This window comes from Balaenoptera acutorostrata, chromosome 16, assembly GCF_949987535.1.
Source record: "Balaenoptera acutorostrata chromosome 16, mBalAcu1.1, whole genome shotgun sequence".
In the NCBI taxonomy this organism is placed as follows: domain Eukaryota; kingdom Metazoa; phylum Chordata; class Mammalia; order Artiodactyla; family Balaenopteridae; genus Balaenoptera; species Balaenoptera acutorostrata.
This window is the reverse complement of record NC_080079.1, coordinates 32,434,674-32,454,218: the sequence shown is the minus strand read 5'-3', so window position 1 is coordinate 32,454,218 and position 19,545 is coordinate 32,434,674. Positions and strand designations below refer to the sequence as shown.

Genomic DNA, 19,545 nt, shown 5'->3' with positions numbered 1-19,545 from the left:
TATGACTGTCAGTTTTTGTAGTTTTATTGGCAGCTCTTGGAGTTTACTGAGATTTCTTAACATAAGATTTAAGCCCATCAGAAGGAGCAAAGCATAGAAGACAGGCTTCGAAGAGTATAACCTGGAATGAGCCGCTTAACGGTTCTAAATAGCGGTTTCTAGGTCTGTGAAACGGGCCTGACGCAGCCCCTTCCTTCCCAGGGTTGTTGCGATGATTGAACGAGGTCACAGATTTGGTTGCGGTGTGCGGAGCAGAGTGGTGAAGAGCACGGGCTTTGGAGGCTGAAAGGCCCGACTCGCATCCCAGCTCTGCCGCTTATAAAACCTTGGCCCAGTGAGTTCACTCCTCTGAGTCTCACTTTCTTCCTTTGTGATTATCAAGAAGGTGAAGTAGGCCATGCCTGTAAAGCACTAAGTTCTAAACTGTAAAAAGTCTGGGAGTCTGCCTGTCTCGCTTGCTGCTTAGCATAGCTCCAGCACATAGTAGGTCCTCAATAGATGTGGCACGAAGCAGGGGCAGTACCTGGTACCTGGTAAGGAGGAAGTTATCCTCGGGGATAAGGGACACTAAGCCCTTTACATGCAGGGTTGCTCTGTACGACCCCTGGCCTCACGTGATCGCATGGACACACTCCCCTCCTCCCCTTGCTGAACTTAGTCACCTGTTAGAATGGAACACAGACTTGTTCTTGGGGGGGCAGAGGGGGGCATTAAAAGCTACACTCAGGCCTGGAGGCCACACCTAAGACTCGTCCATTTAACCAATAAGGCTAATTCCAGGCTTAGAGGGCTTCACCCCTAGCCCCTCCCCGGGCCCCTCCCCCCAATTAAAACTCCACAGTCCAGACTCAGTGTATCTGTACAGCCTGCCAGCGGGGGGCGGCGGTGGGAGGGATGGAGGAAGGAGGGGCCTTAGCAGACACCGGGATCCCTGAAGGTCATCCTGGTTTCGTACAGCCATCTCGAGAGAAATCCAGAACCTTGTACGCAGGCAGCCAGAAGAGAAGAAGGGACTAATCTTGGGTTGATTTCTCTGGGGACTATCAGGAATTGAGGGGGGCGGGGAGCCATGTCAGGACGTGCTTGTTTTATCTTTTGCCTGTTTTCAACATTCCCAGCTTAGGAAGGACACCCCCTCCCTTCCCCAAAGCGCAAGCTTACCAGCTGGGGCTCCAGTGCCTGTGAGTGACCAGATGACCCACTTGGAGGTGGTGAGAGTGGGAGGTGCCCACCATCCCGCGACCTTGGCCTGCCCCGCCCCCTGCTGCCCCGAAGGCCGAGCGCCCAGGGTCTGGGTGGGGACTCACCTACGTACTCGCCCCTGGTGAAGGGCAGGGCCCGGTGAACCGGCCGAGTCTCCTGCTCGGCGGGTGGTGGCTCGTAGCTGTCGTCCCCGGGCTCCTCGGCCGGCAGCACATACATTTCCGAGTCGGAGTGCTCATCTGGGTTTTCATAATCGCTGTCCTGCAAGTACAGATACCATGCTCAGCGCCCCACGCGTGCTTAGGAGGGACGGAGGGACGAGAAAGCAAGGCTGGGAGGGGTCGGCTAACCAGGGTTAGGCAGCTGTTAGCGGCAGCCCTGGGGTTGAAGCCGGGCCTTTTGCCTCCAAAGCGTTATCACCTGGACTGCTATCCTGGGGGAACGCATGGACCTCTAACCCCAAGGGTGGCTGAATTCTGTGTGTCTGCAAAGAACAGCCAGAGATAAAATGTATTTTAGGAAGACAGAGAAAGGACCCAATAAAATAGATTAACCAAATAGGTTTTATTAATCATGAAGGTTGATGGTTGAGGAAAATGTAAGTGTAATAAGAGAGGGTAAGGAGAAGCTCAGGAATACAGACACCTTTGAAGAGATAAGGTTTGTTTGTTTTAAACAGAGCTGGACAGTTGCAGGGACAAGGACTTCGAACTGACTCGGAGTCCATTCTCTTTCTGTTTGTTTTTTTCATATAAATTTTATTTAAGTCCATATTGAAAATACGTTGAGCCAGTCTAAAGTTCAAACAGTTCACAAGGAGGGAAGTCTTCCCAGCTGCTCAGTTCCTCTCCCTAGAGGCAAACAGAGTGACTAGCTTCTTGGGCGTTTTGTTCAGAGATAGTTTATGTGTGTAACACACATACATATATATTCATATGGAGGAAATATTTGATTCAGGACTTAAGAGGTCCTCTGACCTCTGTGCCCACTGCCCCCTCACACTGCCTGACATGATGCTCGATCCATACATGATTTTCTGATGAATCTATGATGTACCTGCCTTTTGGCCTGTCTCCTTTCCCTGACAATTGTGTAACATTGAGGCAAGTATAGTGTTTCCTTCATTGCTGTATCCTCAGGGCCCGTGACAGGGCCAGCACGTGATAGGCACTCAGGATGTTTGGAACAAATGAAGGAGTCAGTGACTGAGCCCTGTGCTTTCCTCCTCAGTCTGTAGGGAGATCGGGGAGAGGAGAGGAAGAGGGTGAAGAGTGGGATAAGGAAAGAGAAAGGAGGCTGAACATAGAGATTTTCCCAAGGTGGCTGGAGGAGTGGGGGGAGAGAGAATAAAAGGAGGAAGGAGCCCAAAGGAGGGTGCTTGTCCTTACCCTGGCATGGGGGAGCCAGGAAGGGACAGGGAGAGGGGGGAGGTAAGAAAATTCCTGTAGGGGGCATTTTCCCAAACCCCTAGGTCAGAAATAGCAGATGGGAATATGAAATTAGGCTGAATAAAGTAATGATAATAGTAATGATTATTATTATAACTAACATTTCTATGCACTGTATACCTCATTGACCCCTCACCACAATCATGTGAGATAGTTTTTTTAAAAATCCCATTTTGCACTTGAGGAAACTGAGGCCCAGAGGAGTTGAGTAATTTGAGCCTGCAGTCTGTGCTCTGGAGAAGCCAAAGACTATTCCCAGGCTGGAGGCCTGGGAGGTGGAGTGGGAGTGAAAGGGTGGGCTGGGGGGAGGCTTAACAGGGCAAGACCCTGGCTTCCCAAGCCAGGGACTCTCTTCATCCAGGCCAAGGACCCAATTACTGCTATTGCAGCATCCCAGGGAGACGTCAGTATGAGCACTGAGAAGCAGTTGCTTTAATAGACATTCAGAAAGTGAAAGAACCAGTGGGCAGCCAGACGCATGTGCCTGAGTGGGGGATGGTTTGGGCATCCCACTTTGTTTCAGTTTTCGTGGAGCAGGGACTGGCTTCCTAGACTTAATTACCTGGAGGCTGAGGATCAGTGTGCATCCCGGGGAGGAGTCTGGAGTCCTTGCAGCCCCTCCGGCACAGCAAGCTGACTGAGAGGACCAGGTTGGCAGAGGTGGCAGAGAAGGTAGAGAAAGAGAGATCCCACGTCAGCTGTTCCTGGCAGCCATCGTCTGACACTGGGCTGCCTACCAGACTGTGCCCCCATGAGGACCGGACTGAGACTATATATCCAGGGCCCAGCATGGGACCTGCTGCAGGGTAGGTGCACACCCAACGTACTTGGAATGAATGAATGCGCTGAGCTGCTGCCTGGGCTCTGAAGGGACTGAGGAGGAGGGAATGGATGCTCAGGAAGTGCTGAACTGGCCCTTCATTTGGAAAGTCTTTTCTGTGGGAGATGCACCATAAGTCCCTCCTACTTCAAGCACAGTAGAATGTGTTGAATGCCTTTTCATCAAGAGAATTAAAAGGGGATCTATTCAAACTTCTGAGAGTTTTAAAAAATCCCCTCCCCCCAAATTATTCAAAATTATGACAAACAAAATTCTTTCGTTAATTAATTAATTAATCCATTCATTCATTCAATACTTGAGGAAGTACAATACTTTGGACAGTCTAATGGGAACTTTGAAGAAGGGAATGTGTAATCAGACAAAAATCTTCTCAAATTGTCCATTCCTTCATTCATGTAATCAATATTTATTGAGCACCTACTATGTGCCAGCCATCATGCCTGACTCAGAGCACAGTCCCTGGCCTCAGAGTGCTTGTGTGTTAGCATGAGAGACCAACAACAAACAAATAGTGAATAATAAATAAGTAGATGATCAAACAGATAAAATAGATATGCCTGGTCATAGATGCACTGAGGGAATGATCGCGTTCTTGAGACAGAGAGCAAAGGGAAGAGGGATTCTGTCTTGGATAGGGGTGCTGGGAAGGCCTTCCTGGTGAGAAGCAGACACTTAAGTCAAGCCTGAAGTACAAGAAGGAGCCGACCAAGTGAAGAAGGATGGGGATACTCTGGTTTCTCCTTTCTTCCCCTCTTCCTTCACCTGCCCAAGGACCATGAGTCTGAAATCGCTGAGTTAGGCAGGACCTCCACCTGCTGTAGGGACTGAGGGCAGGCCTGTGTGCCTGGGCTGGAATGAGCAACCCCTGCTGAGGGGTGCAGGGAAGGCTAGACAGGGCTGCAGGGGTCGGATTTCATCAGGTCTGGAGGCTTTAGCAACAAGCCTGGATTTCATTCTATGTACCAAGGGAATCCAATAAGGTAAAAATTGTGAGTGAATGTTCAATCAATCCTTACTATAGCTGGTACCTTCATTTTGGTTGTTTAACTTTGGGGACACAAGTCATTCCCTCCTCTTCAGACTGATTTTATTTTGTGTTTGCTAGGTCCCCACCTTGTCTTCTTCTAGCCAGCGAGCTGAGTTTTCTCGGTTGCCTGGGGGATGTTGGTCCAGCGTCTTAAGTTTGCTTCCGATGTGGCCCTGTGTGTGTGCCTCCAGCAGGGGGCGCAGCTGCAGTGCTTCTGAGGGATCAGTGCTGCTGGGCCCTGGGAGGCTCTCCATGCCTAAGTGACCCACAGTGAGGCCACCTCACCCCTTCTTTACAAAAATCTTTTCTCTGCAGTTGAAACGGGAGGAACGTCCGCCTCCTAATACTCTGAATAAACTCCAGGTGATGTACACAGTGCGGAGCTGGGCTTAGGCTCAATTCTGGGCACTGGACAGGAGTCCTGGGTTCTCATTCTACTGGGCCACTGAGTAATGGAGAGACGGTCGGCAAGTCATTTTCAGGCTCTTGGCCTCAGTTTCCTTATGGGGTATGTGGTTGTGTGGAGGCCCTCTTGGATCCCTTCCAGATATAAAGCTCACAGACTGGAGCAGCCTAACATTCTGCATGAATTTGATATGTGAGGAATAATCATTGTACAGAAAAGTTTTTAGGATGTCTTGTCTCTATAAGATTCAACCCCAAAGAGAAGTGGCCCCTGGGGCCCTGTGGGTTGCAGACCCATCTTGAAGAGGTTCACAATTAATTCTGACACACCACTCCAATGTCATCATGGTCAGGGAGAGCCCTCTCCATCTGTGGCCCCCAGAGTCTGTTCATATCCTCTTGGTCACAGCAAGCCCCTTGAGTTTTAAAAGTCTGCTTCTGAGATCTGAGAGCCTGGGTTTGAATTTTGGAATTGCAAGTTACTTAAAATTCTCCATGTCTTGGTTTCTTCACCTGTAAAATGGGCAGGGCTGATGTCCAAACTGTTTAACAACTAATCCGGCCCAGGTACTGACCATGACCTTAAGGAGTGTCCTGGAAACTCCCCGATGTGCCAAGCATTGACTCTTTAGTTGTTGGTTTGTTTAGGGCTCCTGGCAGGCACCAAGCAGTGATGGGGCACTGGGGAATTCAGGGCAGAGGCATTTGCCAACTGATTTGGAAATATTCAAGCTTTTTTTTTTTTTTTTTGAGCTCCTGACTTATTTATTTACTTTATTTTTTTGGCTGTGTTGGGTCTTCGTTTCTATGTGAGGGCTTTCTCTAGTTCTGGCAAGCGGGGGCCACTCTTCATCGCGGTGCACGGGCCTTTCACTGTCGCGGCCTCTCTTGTTGCGGGGCACAGGTTCCAGACGCGCAGGCTCAGTAGTTGTGGCTCACGGGCCTAGTTGCTCCGTGGCATGTGGGATCTTCCCAGACCAGGGCTCGAACCCATGTTCCCTGCATTGGCAGGCAGATTCTCAACCACTGCGCCACCAGGGAAGCCCCTATTCAAGCATTTTAACATCTGTTTTGGCTGTGCTGGTGAGCACTCTGAATACCAGCAGAAAATGGGGATAAGAATGCCTACTCATAGGGCTGTCATGAGGAGTACATGAGGGAATAAGTATGAAGCTCCTAGCCTGGCACATGACGGTGCTAGCTCAAGTCAGCCATTGTGAGGTTATTGCTGCCCTGCCTATAGGTGGCCCTTCCAACCCAGCCATCTCCCCTCCATGATGGGCAGCTGGCCACCAGTGTGTCATTCAGAAACAAGTCTTTATAAAGGCCTCCCAGGGGCCCTGGTGGAAATGATACCCTTCTAGTCCCAGGAACAAATACTTACAAAGTCATCTGACCACTGCTCCTCTTCGTCAGCTGGCCTCTCTGAAATGGCATGTGGGAAGCAGAATGCACAAACATAAATCTCAGCTGGCCAGCTCCACCCTGTCCACAAGCACCCTGAACCTGCCTTCTCTGCCCTTGGGCCACCTGCTCCCATCTACTAGGCCTTGAACAGTTATTACAGTCATCTCATGTTCATTCCTTTCAAGTCGTTTTTTTGTTTGTTTTTTTAAAGTCAGTTCTCAATAAAAACCACATTCACAGAAATATAGACAAGATGAAAGGGCAGACGGCTATGTACCAGATGAAGGAACAAGATAAAACCCCAGAAAAACAACTAAATGAAATGGAGATAGGAAATCTTCCAGAAAAAGAATTCAGAATAATGATAGTGAAGATGATCCAGGACCTCGGAAAAAGAATGGAGGCAAAGATCGAGAAGATGCAAGAAACGTTTAACAAAGATCTAGAAGAATTAAAGAACAAACAAACAGAGATGAACAATACAATAACTGAAATGAAAAATACACTAGAAGGAATCAATAGCAGAAAAACTGAGGCAGAAGGACGGATAAGTGACCTGGAAGACAGAATGGTGGAATTCACTGCTGCAGAACACAATAAAGAAAAAAAAATGAAAAGAAATGAAGACAGCCTAAGAGACCTCTGGGACAAGATTAAACGCAACAACATTCGCATTATAGGGGTCCCAGAAGGAGAAGAGAGAGAGAAGGGGCCCGAGAAAACATTTGAAGAGATTATAGTCAAAAACTTCCCTAACATGGGAAAGGAAATAGCCACCCAAGTCCAGGAAGCGCAGAGAGTCCCATACAGGATAAACTCAAGGAGAAACATGCTGAGACACATAGTAATCAAATTGGCAAAAATTAAAGACAAAGAAAAATTATTGAAAGCAACAAGGGAAAAACAACAAATAACATAAACTCCCATAAGGTTAACAGCTGATTTCTCAGCAGAAACTCTACAAGCCAGAAGGGAGTGGCATGATATATTTAAAGTGATGAAAAGGAAGAACCTACAACCAAGATTACTCTATCCAGCAAGGATTTCATTCAGATTCAATGGAGAAATCAAAAGCTTTACAGACAAGCAAAAGCTAAGAGAATTCTGCACCACCAAACCAGCTCTACAACAAATGCTAAAGGAACTTCTCTAAGTGGGAAACACAAGAGAAGAAAAGGACCTACAAAAACAAACCCCCCAAAATTAAGAAAATGGTAATATGAACATACATATTGATAATTACCTTAAATGTGAATGGATTAAATGCTCCAACCAAAAGACACAGGCTTGCTGAATGGATACAAAAGCAAGACCCATATGTATGCTGTCTACAAGAGACCCACTTCAGACTTAGGACACATACATACTGAAAGTGAGGGGATGGAAAAAGATATTCCATGCAAATGGAAATCAAAAGAAAGCTTGAGTAGCAATACTCATATCAGATAAAATAGACTTTAAAATAAAGAATGTTACAAGAGAAAAGGAAGGACACTATGTAATGATCAAGGGATCAATACAAGAAGAAGACATAACAATTATAAATATTTATGCACCCAACATAGGAGCACCTCAATACATAAGGCTACTAACAGCTCTAAAAGAGGAAATCAACAGTAACACAATAATAGTGGGGGACTTTAACACCTCACTTACACCAATGGACAGATCATCCAAACAGAAAATTAAAAAGGAAACACAAGCTTTAAATGACACAATAGACCAGATAGATTTAATTGATATTTATAGGACATTCCATCCAAAAACAGCATATTACACTTTCTTCTCAAGTGTGCACAGAACGTTCTCCAGGATAGGTCACATCATGGGTCACAAATCAAGCCTCAGTAAATATAAGAAAATTGAAATCATATCAAGCATCTTTTCTGACCACAACACTATGAGATTAGAAATGAATTACAGGGAAAAAAACGTAAAAAACATAAACACATGGAGGCTAAACAATATGTTACTAAATAACCAAGAGATCACTGAAGAAATCAAAAAATACCTAGAGACAAATGACAATGGAAACACGACGATCCAAAACCTATGGGATGCAGCAAAAGCAGTTCTAAGAGGGAAGTTTATAGCTATACAAGCCTACCTCAAGAAACAAGAAAAATCTCAAATAAACAATCTAACCTTACACCTGAAGGAACTAGAGAAAGAAGAACAAACAAAACCAAAGTTAGCAGAAGGAAAGAAATCATAAAGATCAGAGCAGAAATAAGTGAAATAGAAACAAAGAAAACAATAGCAAAGATCAATAAAACTAAAAGCTGGTTCTTAGAGAAGATAAACAAAATTGATAAACCATTAGCCAGACTCATCAAGAAAAAGAGGGAGAAGACTCAAATCAATAAAATTAGAAATGAAAAAGGAGAAGTTACAAGAGACACTGCAGAAATACAAAGCATCCTAAGAGACTACTACAAGCAACTCTATGCCAATAAAATGGACAACATGGAAGAAATGGACAAATTCTTAGAAAGGTATAACCTTTCAAGACTGAACCAGGAAGAAATAGAAAATATGAACAGACCAATCACAAGTAATGAAATTGAAACTGTGATTAAAAATCTTCCCACAAACAAAAGTCCAGGACCAGATGGCTTCACAGGTGAATTCTATCAAACATTTAGAAAAGAGATAACACCCATCTGTCTCAAACTCTTCCAAAAAATTGCAGAAGAAGGAGAACTCCCAAACTCATTCTATGAGGCCACCATCACCCTGATACCAAAACCAGACAAAGATACTACAAAAAAAGAAAATTACAGACCAATATCACTGATGAATATAGATGCAAAAATCCTCAACAAAATACTAGCAAACAGAATCCAACAACACATTAAAAGGATCTTACACCATGGCCAAGTGGGATTTATCCCAGAGATGCAAGGATTCTTCAATATATGCAAATGAATCAATGTGATACACCATATTAACAAATTGAAGAATAAAAACCATATGATCATCTCAATAGATGAAGAAAAAGCTTCTGACAAAATTCAACACCCATTTATGATAAAAACTCTCCAGAAAGTGGGCATAGAGGGAGCCTACTTCAACATAATAAAGGCCATATAGGACAAACCCACAGCAAATATCATTCTCAATGGTGAAAAACTGAAAGCATTTCCTCTAAGATCAGGAACAAGACAAGGATGTCCACTCTCACCACTATTATTCAACATAGTTTTGGAAATCCTAGCCATGGCAATCAGAGAAGAAAAAGAAATAAAAGGAATACAAATTGGAAAAGAAGAAGTAAAATTGTCACTGTTTGCAGATGACATGCTACTATACATAGAGCATCCTAAAGATGCCACCAGAAAGCTACTAGAGCTAATCAATGGATTTGGGAAAGTTGCAGGATACAAAATTAATGCACAGAAATCTCTTGCATTCCTATACACTAATGATGAAAAATCTGAAAGAGAAATTAAGGAAACACTCCCATTTACCATTGCAACAAAAAGAATAAAATACCTAGGAATAAACCTACCTAGGGAGACAAAAGACCTGTATGCAGAAAACTAGAAGACACTGATGACAGAAATTAAAGATGATACCAACAGATGGAGAGATATATACCATGTTCTTGGATTGGAAGAATCAATACTGTGAAAATGACTATACTACCCAAAGCAATCTACAGATTCAATGCAATCCCTATCAAATTACCAGTGGCATTTTTTACAGAACTAGAACAAAAAATCTTAAAATTTGTATGGAGACACAAAAGACCCTGAATAGCAAAAGCAGTATTGAGGGAAAAAGACGGAGCTGGAGGAATCAGACTCCCTGACTTCAGACTATACTACAAAGCTACAGTAATCAAGACAATATGGTACTGGCACAAAAACAGAAATACAGATCAATGGAACAGGATAGAAAGCCCAGAGATAAACCCACACACCTATGGTCAACTAATCTATGACAAAGGAGGCAAGGATATACAATGGAGAAAAGACAGTCTCTTCAATAAATGGTGCTGGGAAAACTGGACAGCTACATGTAAAAGAATGAAATTAGAACATTCCCTAACACCATACACAAAAATAAACTCAAAATGGATTCGAGACCTAAATGTAAGACTGGGCACTATAAAACTCTTAGAGGAAAACATAGGAAGAACACTCTTTGACATAAATCACAGCAAGATCATTTTTGATCCACCTCCTGGAGTAATGGAAATAAAAACAAAAATAAACAAAGGGGACCTAATGAAACTTCAAAGCTTTTGCACAGCAAAGGAAACCACAAACAAGATGAAAAGACAACCCTCAGAATGGGAGAAAATATTTGCAAATGGATCATCAGACAAATGATTAGTCTCCAAAATATATAAACAGCTCATGCAGCTCAATATTAAAAAAACAAACAACCCAATCCAAAATTGGGCAGAAGACCTAAATAGACAGTTCTCCAAAGAAGACAGACAGATGGCCAAGAAGCACATGAAAAGCTGCTCAACATAACTAATTATTAGAGCAATGCAAATCAAAACTACAATGAGGTATCACCTCACACCAGTTAGAATGGGCATCATCAGAAAATCTACAAACAACAAATGCTGGAAAGGGTGTGGAGAATAGGGAACCCTCTTGCACTTTTGGTGGGAATGTACATTAATACAGCCACTATGGAGAACTGTATGGAGGTTCCTTAAAGAAGTAAAAATAGAATTACCATATGGCCCAGCAATCCCACTACTAGGCATATATCCAGTGAAAACCATAATTCAAAAAGACACATGCACCCCAATGTTCATTGCAGCACTATTTACAATAGCCGGGTCATGGAAGCAACCTAAATGCCCACCTACAGACGAATGGATAAAGAAGTTGTGGTACATATATACAATGGAATATTACTCAGCCATAAAAAGGAATGAAATTGGGTCATTTGTAGAGATGTGGATGGGTCTAGAGACTGTCATACAGAGTGAAGTAAGTCAGAAAGAGAAAAACAAGTATCGTATATTAACACATATATGTGGAACCTAGAAAATGGTACAGATGAACCTGTTTGCAGAGCAGAAATTGAGACAGAGATGTAGAGAAAAAATGTATGGGCACCAAGGGGGAAAGCAGAGTGGGGTGGGGGTGGTGATGTGATAAATTAGGAGATTGGGATTGACATGTATACACTGATGTGTGTAAAATGGTTGACTAATAAGAAAAAAAGAATTTTTTTTAATAATAAAATAAAATAAAGTCAGTTCTCAACGTATTAAGAAAAGTCTCACTGGGGCAGAGAAATGGTGCATCTGACCCTTATATGTCTTTGTCAAGGGACATTTTTGGGACCTGGGAGTAGCAATCCGTACTGTGCTGCTTCCAAGGATTTCTTTGAATCAATATGTGGATGGTGTAATAGGAAGAGCACTGGACAGGGAGTCAGATAGACCTAAATTCTCATCCAGGATCTGTTTCTAACTAGTTGGAGAGCAGGCAAGAATATCTAACATCTCTGGGCCTCAATTTTCCAGATCTATAAAATAAAATTCCAGATCTCTAAAAGGGAGTAACTTCTATGATTCTCTCTGGCTCAAATATTGACTTTCCTATAAAAAAATTTTTTTCTGGTGCTTTAGTACATGCCAGGCAATACTATCAGAGCTTTGTACTCACTTAGCTCTCTCAAAAATCTTATGAGGAAACTGAGGACTAGAGAAAATAAATCATTTGCCGCAGGTCATATAGTAAATGGTAAAACCAAGTGTTGAGCCCTGGAGGTTGATTGACTTCCAAGTGAATGCTCTGAACCCCAGCGCCATGCTGCCTCATTGTCCTTGGGCTCCAGGGTGCAGGCACTGTCTTAGGCTCCACAGGGGGTATAAAAATGGATGTGACAGGTCTTAAGTAGCTTATGATCTTGAAGAATAAAATAGGTCTGGATTATGACAATCAAGGAGACTATTAGACCCCTTTCCCTCCAAAACACATTTAGAGTATGAGAAGCTTAGCATCAATCCCATCACAGAAACTGACCTTAGAATCTAAATACAATTCACTCAACGAGACACAGGTTCAGATGGCAGAGTGGCTCTGATGACTGCACCATAGAGAGTCCCATCTTCCCTCCCACCCCACTGAGCAGCCACGGTTAGAAGGCCTGGTGGATGGTCCCTGAATCCCCCAGAACCTCAGTGGAAACTTTTCTTGCTATTTCTATCCCCTGCCACAGCAGACCAGTGACTCCAGATCCAGGGGGAGTCCACAGAGGCACAAGGAAAAGAATTACGGAGCTGAAGAGGGGGGCCAGGAGGAAGTCTTTGGATCAGGGTGGCCAGATTTTAAGCAATGGCATCAACAGCACCCTCTCTCGGGAAAAACATGATAGACTCTAAGAAGGGGCTTCATTCTACAAGTCAAACGTGAGTCAAACTTTGACATTAACAGAAAATAATTCTTGTGAAATTATTCTCTGGGTTGTCTTATACCAAATTATAGTGTATTCTGATCCTTAGGTTTGCCAAGAAACTCTAGAAGAATAGGTGAATAAGTCCTCTTCCCAATATGCCAATACTGGAACAGTGGGGGAATACATTTCTAATACCTTAAGTTTGGGGATAACTGAAGGTCAAAACATAAGGCAGCAAGATGTTTTTGTTTCAATCATTTACAGTAGAAACGTTTATAAAATGCTTTTATAAGACACACTTCCCTGCCTTGGTTCACTCTTTTTCTCAGTCAGGCAGGGTCCACTTTCTGATTAGCTACTGGTGAAAGCAGTTGCAGTCATCGTCTAACTAGTTTTCCTGTCTCCATTATCTTTCCTCTTCAATTCATCCTTCCGACCGTTTCTGGTTATTTTCTTAAAATAAAGTTTGGATCATGCTGTTCCTTTCCTCAAGAATCATCACTGGCTCCCTATGGAATAAAGTCAAGCTTCTGTATCAACACATTCAAACGCCTGAACCTGCTGGCCCTCCATCGGCTCCTCTTGCAGCCGGATCTTCCTTGTTCACTTCTAGTAATACCAGCTTGTTCCTCCGTCCTGCACTTTCGATAGTTCTCTGCTCTGCTCGTGCTGCTCCCCCAGCCCATCTTCCTTCTTCCATGGAAATCCCTGTCATCCCTCCTCCATACGGTCTTTCCCAGTCCCTCTGGTCATAACCCATCAACTTCTTCCTCTGAGCCCTCGTAGATGCTGCTGGCCCCTTGTGGCATGTACTTCATTCTGCCCTGTGCTATGACTAAGTTGTTCGTGTCTCTCTGTACTGAAAAGCAAGACCTATTTAATTTATCTTTGGGTCTGGATGGCATTTTGCATTTGTAGTTCTGCATTAATAAAAGCATAAACTGATAAATGTGTTGAATGGGTGACAATGAGGATAATAATAATAGATTCCATCATTGAATACCTCCTATGCCCTGGGTGATAGGGGAAGTGTTACAAGTGTATTTCTTCATTTATCCTCAAAACAGTGCTATGTGGTAGGTGCCATTATTATCTCTGTTTTACAATCGAGGAAACTGGGGCTAAGGCACATGTGTCTGAGGCACATGGCTGGTGAGTATGGGGGCTGGATTGGAGGCCAGGCTGTGTTGGCTCCTGCAGCTGAAATCTCAGGTGAACCACCTGGCCCTCCACTGAGCATTCAGATAAAACCAAGGAGAAACAAGCATGGCCCAATCCAGACACTGTGGCTCATCGAGGCAGAAAAGAGAGAAAAGCATCATGTGGTCGAGGTTATTTGATTGGCCACCCACCCTCCCCCAGCCACATCCATCTTCCGGTCCCACAGGCAGCTCACTGCGTCACACTCATAAAGTCACAACCTAGCAAGCCACTGCCCAGACCGAAAAGCGTAACCATCCAAAGTATTAGATCCAAGTAGTGGGTGGTTTTCCAGTATCTCAGGGAGCCTCCCAAAGTGTGTGGGTAGCGGTTTTAGAACCAAGCTCCCTGGGTTCAAATCCTGGCTCTGCTCTTTACCACCTGCTTGGCAATGGACCAGTGCTTTAATTGTTTAAAGCTCAGTTTCCTCACCTGTAAAACAAGGATAAGAATAGTGCCTGCCTCATGTTTTTATGAGAGTCAAATAATGTAATACATGTGAAATGCTTTGCAAAGCCTGACACCCATTAAGTGCTGTGTTAATGTTATTCACTGTTATCTTAATAAACCCTCATAACGATACCAATTCTACTTCACTCTAATGGTAACCACGCGGTATGGCTACCACAAAGAGTGGATCCAAGAAAGCCTCTAATGTAGTGAGTAAAATTTTCAGGAGGGTAAGTTCAAGTTGAATATGGGCCAGGTGGTGTGGGATTGCAGGCCCCTGCCAAGGAGCTGAGTTGCTGGTTGGGCCTCCTTGTCAGGGAAAGCCTCTTCTGTTGTGCTGTGTACCTGGTTTGGGGTTTATCCTCTACTTACTGTGTCATGATCCCATACTACACATCCTTCCCTTGCCGGGCCCAGGCTTTGCGATTCCTGTGGCCCTCCCACGCCCGAGGGCATAGCACCTGGCACTATGCGACATGTGAGAATGGCCGGGATGGCTCCATCTCAGCATCTGCTCCAGGCCAAGAAATGCAGGATTTTGAGCTTGGGCCCTGGGGTCGGGCTGCCTTGCTCAGAATCCTGATTCTGTTATTTTCTAGCAGTGTGACCTTAGGCAACCTGTTAACCTCTGGGCCTCAGTTTTCTCATCACTAAAATGGACATTATTTTTAGCACCTGTATCATAGGATTTTGAGAGAATGAAAATGAAATAGCACATGGAAAGTACTTAGAGGAGTACCTTACATAGAGTAAGGACCCAGTGAATGATGATTATTACTATTAATTTACTTTCTCTGTAATTCTCACAGTAACCTGAAGGATAGACATTCTTATCTCCAGGTAAGGAATCTGAGGCTCGGGGAAGTTACAAAACTTTTCTAGGTTCAGTGCTTAGGGGGCAAAGCCAGGATTCCAACCCAGGCCTAAAGGACCTCAAAGGCCAAGATCTTCTCACCAAGCCAGCCTCTACAATGGAAATAAAAGACCTAGAGTCTAGAGAAACAATCATGTATCAGAGTAAGGATGATCCAGGGTGGTATAAAATTTCCTGGTGAATGTCCCAGGACCTGATCATAATGCCAGGTGCTGGGAGAGTTTGGAGAAGGGTGCACTGAGTGAGGGCTGAGAGGTTACACAAGGCTGTGTGCCGAAGGTAGGACTGAACTGGGCCTTAAAGGATAAGTGGGGCTTGGGCAGGAGAATGACGATGAAGGAGGATGTCCTCCTTCCACCCCCAACACAGGGGTTTTTGTATCAGTCCCAGAAGCACGGCTTAGCCAGTGGATGGAAGGGGGCATCCGTAAGGCACAGGTGCGCACAGAATGGCCGAGCTGCACTGGAGAGTCACAGGGAACTACGCCGACAGGTAAACAAAGCTCGATTTGTTGCCAGCCAAGGGGATGCCCCGGCCTCAGTGGGCACTGCAGGTTCCGGTGACAAGCTGGAGATGGGGGCGCTGACGAGCCTGGTGTCTGAGTAACCCAGGTGTGAAGAGACAGAGGTTGAACCAGACTGGGGGTCTTGGGAATGGGAAGGGATGGCTGGAAGGACAGTAAAGGACTCTGTGTTGAGAGCTTGAGGGAAAGGGTGAAGGAGAGGGTGTGAATTCAGTCTCTTGGTTGGGGGTCATCAGGAGCACCAGAGACCCTGGGCGGACCTGGTGGCCTCCCAGCCATGGGCATTGAGAGGTGCACTCCATAGCTGCGTGCAAACACACAGCCTCGCTGTGGCCCTGATTCCACTCTAGAAGCAGTGCTCTCGGCCACTGGGCCCTGGGCATTTCCCCTCTTTGTGAGCTGGTGGTGGAATGCAGGAAACCAGTGGGAAGACTTGTGGCAGGATGCAGGAATCAAAGAAGGAAGGAGGGTAGTCTAGCTGTGCTGGTGGGACAGACACAGGGAAGGAACCGAAAGCAGAACCACAGAGGCTGCAGGGGAGGCAGTGAGCTGACAGTCCCACTGGGTACACCTGAGAGGAGAAAGAGATGTGACTTAGCGTGGGGAGCTGAGGCCAAAGCCAGATCCAGGCTGGCTAGGAGAGGTGATTCGCGTCTAAATACTTAACGTCTTAGAAATTCCGACTGTCTGTATGTTCATTCATCCCTCACAGGGCCCTGGTGATGGGTGTGGGTGTGCAGAAATGGGGGACACAGTCCTGGCTTAGTCATCAGCTGGCTGTATGACCTGGGGCAGTCACTGTACCTCTCTGGTTTCCAGTTATCCCTAACATGAGAAGCTTGAATTGGGTGATCCTTCAGGACTTTCTAGGTTTTAAAATACCTTTGAGTCCAAGTTTCATTCTTCTAGTCTTAGTTCCATGAGGTAGCACTGGTGTTGAATACAGCTCTCCCTATGCTCAGCTTTGCTGGTACCACCAGTTAGAGGGTAACCAGGGAGACAAAAAATCAAATGAATGCTGGCTTCACTAAGGACACCAGGAAAGGGGTAAAAGCAGGTTATATTTCACTCTTTTGTAGACGCAGGGTTGTTATGCATAGTCTGTGCTTCTGTGGTGGGCATTTACCCAGCAATCCCTGTCTAAGTATCTTTCTTTGCCCTGAGGTCTCCCCGCTTTATCATTGCTCCATCTCTTCCCCGAACGTTATCAGTGGTGGGAGGAGAAGGTGGACCTCCTGGGGACATGACAACAGCCCCTGGATGTCAGGGCCCTAGGGTACAAGGAGAGAGGTCTCGTTCAAACCTCTCAGGGGCTTGCAGAGTGACCAGTGGGGCTTCTGCAGTGACCCCAGAAGATTCTGGGGGCACCACGACTGATCTCCCCTCCCCACCCTCCCTCTCCAGCCAGACCTTAGACTCAAAGATAGAGGAGGCTGCTCAACTCTGAACGTTCAACAAGCAGGTGTCAATGTCAGAGGCTCTGGGGCTTTCAGAATAGTAAATAAGAAATGCGCCAGAAAAGTGTAGCCATCCCAGCTTGGGTCACAGGGAGGAAGAATGGAATGGAAGCCTGGGGTGGGTCTTCTTTTTAGTGGCTGCAGTAACCTCGGACAGGTTACGTAATGTTCCTGAAACACATTTTCCTCATTTGTGAAACCGAGATAGTCATTTCTATATAATGTGCTAATGGGAGATTAAATGAGCTAATGTCTGTAAAGAGCTTAGCATAATGCCCAGGACAGAGTAAACACCCAATGTGTTTTGGATATCTTCCCTTCCCACAACAATGCCAGCTGCGCAGGAGTAATACAGTTTGCTCAGTGGGCCGTGAGCTCCCTGCCAGCAATGTTCCCTCCTCAGAGACCAAGTAGGGTTGTGAGGTCTGAAGTGAAAGCAACAGGCTGCACACTGGCCTGACCTGCATCTGTAGGAGGTCCAGGCCTCCATTCTTTGTGCAATTCAAGCTTTGTCCTTACACACTCCACTAGAGGGACTGTGGTTACTCTTTTGCTGACCTCTGGGGGGTGCTGGCCCTTTCTATCCTCTGCTCTCTGAAGGTCAGCATCACCAAGGTCAACACACTCTCCAGCTTGGCTTAAAGGGTTTGGGAAGCCATTTGCTTCCAGAACTGGAAAGAGGACATAATTCCAGCATCCAGCTGAAACAGGTGGGGCTGTTTCAGAAGCCTTGGGTGGATCAAATATGCACAGACCTCCAGGGAGCACTTGATAGGCTTCCTGGGCTCAGGAGGTCTGGTGGGCTAAGGTCTCCAAGCACTGGGGCCTCCAAGGTCCTTGAAGATGCCATGGGTTCAGGAGGATGGGTTCAGGATGGCAGGGTTGGTTTCTGAGGCCCCAGGCTTGCAGCTGTGCAGGGACCCCAAGGCTTAGGGAAAGTAGCTGGAAATGCTCCTGGGACATGAGTTGGGGGGGGCAGGGAGTGGCAAAGGGGGTACTAACTGCAGGTGATGATGGTGGTTTTGCCAAAAAGACCTTTTCCAGGGATTGAGTGTAAGAGCAGGGAGATTAGGCAAGGCCGTATTGGTCTGGTGAAACAATAGGATGAATTTTAGAGATTCTGGAACTTCAACAGGTTTGCCTTTCAGTTCAGGAGAATCTATAAGGACAGAGTTGGTGGTTTATAGCAGGGTTTCTCAAATGTAATATACATTCAAATCCTCTGGAGTTCTTCTTAAAATGCAAATTCTGATCCAGTAGTTCTAGGGTGGAGCAGAGATTTTGCATTTGTAACAAGCTCCCAGGTGATGCTGTTGCTGCCAGGCTAGGAATTACACTTTGAGTAGCAAAGGCTTAGAAGACCTGACTGGGCCAGGTTTCTGTGTTCCAAGAGAGATTAAGTACAAATGTACTGATATCAAGACTATTTGGGGGGTTTCAGGGAAGAGAGCAGGTGTCTGAGGTCAAGAAAGGGAACACTTCTGAGCATCAAGGAGATTGGAAGAGGCAAAGTTCTAAAGCCAGGGAAGGTTAGGAGAGACTTGCTTCATCACTGGGCCCTGGGCTCCCAGGACTTGTGTTTCTGCCAGAGTGTTGAGTATTTGCTTTGGCGGGAACCTAACAGATCTTTTGGTTCAGTCCTGCATGATCTAGATAAGGAGAAAAGAGTGAGTTGTCCAAAGTTACACAGCCATTTAGTGGCTAGGCATTGAAGGACCTTGTATGCAGGCTCGGTAGTTTGCAGTTCTTCTTGTTGATGATGAAAATATTTAAGCAAAGGTATTTCAGAACAATTCTCTGGTGGAGGTTGAGAGGACCCCATGGAATTAGGGATTCAGGAGACTACTTAGAGGCTTTTTGTTCTAGGACAAGCAAGAGATGACCAGGGTCTGAGCTGTAGCCATGTAAATAGAGAGGGGCAAAAATATTTGAGAGACACTTAAAAGAGAGAATGAATAGGATTTAGAGATCAATTTTTTGTGTAGAGGTTGAAGGAAGAGGAGGAATCAAGGATGATCTCCAGTGTGTGTGGGTTAGGCAAAAGGGTGAATAAATCATGAATGCTCCCTGTCTTCTGCCCTAGTAAAAAGTAGAGGAAAAGAAGGGGCCTGGGTGAGGGGATGAGCAAGGAGACAGTTGACTATGAGGAGACCATCAGGAGACATCCATCCTGAAGTCAGATAGATCGAATTGCCTCTGAGCTCCTAATGTTTGTGTCCAGCATCTCCAGTGCTGTTGGGTCATCTACAAAGTGACAAATGTTCCTGCTAATTCCTCAGGATTCAAATTGAATGTCACCATCTCAGAGAGACCTTCCCTGACTGCTTAAGTTGTT

At 45.3% G+C, this 19,545-nt stretch overlaps 1 protein-coding gene across 5 annotated transcripts in view; it reads right to left on the bottom strand.

Annotated features, from left to right (window-relative positions):
* Window positions 1–19,545, bottom strand: part of BLNK (B cell linker) — a 113,921-nt gene that overhangs the window by 33,331 nt on the left and 61,045 nt on the right. For 3 of the 5 annotated variants that reach the window (XM_057530892.1, XM_057530890.1, XM_057530891.1), the window contains exons 4-6: window positions 6,309–6,349; window positions 3,214–3,288; window positions 1,308–1,464 (exon numbers count right to left, since the gene is read on the bottom strand). In XM_057530892.1, coding sequence (XP_057386875.1) covers window positions 1,308–1,464; window positions 3,214–3,288; window positions 6,309–6,349 — 273 coding nt within the window. The remainder of the gene's footprint in view (window positions 1–1,307; window positions 1,465–3,213; window positions 3,289–6,308; window positions 6,350–19,545) is intronic. The other 2 variants (XM_007187448.3, XM_057530893.1) reach the window with 2 other exon arrangements.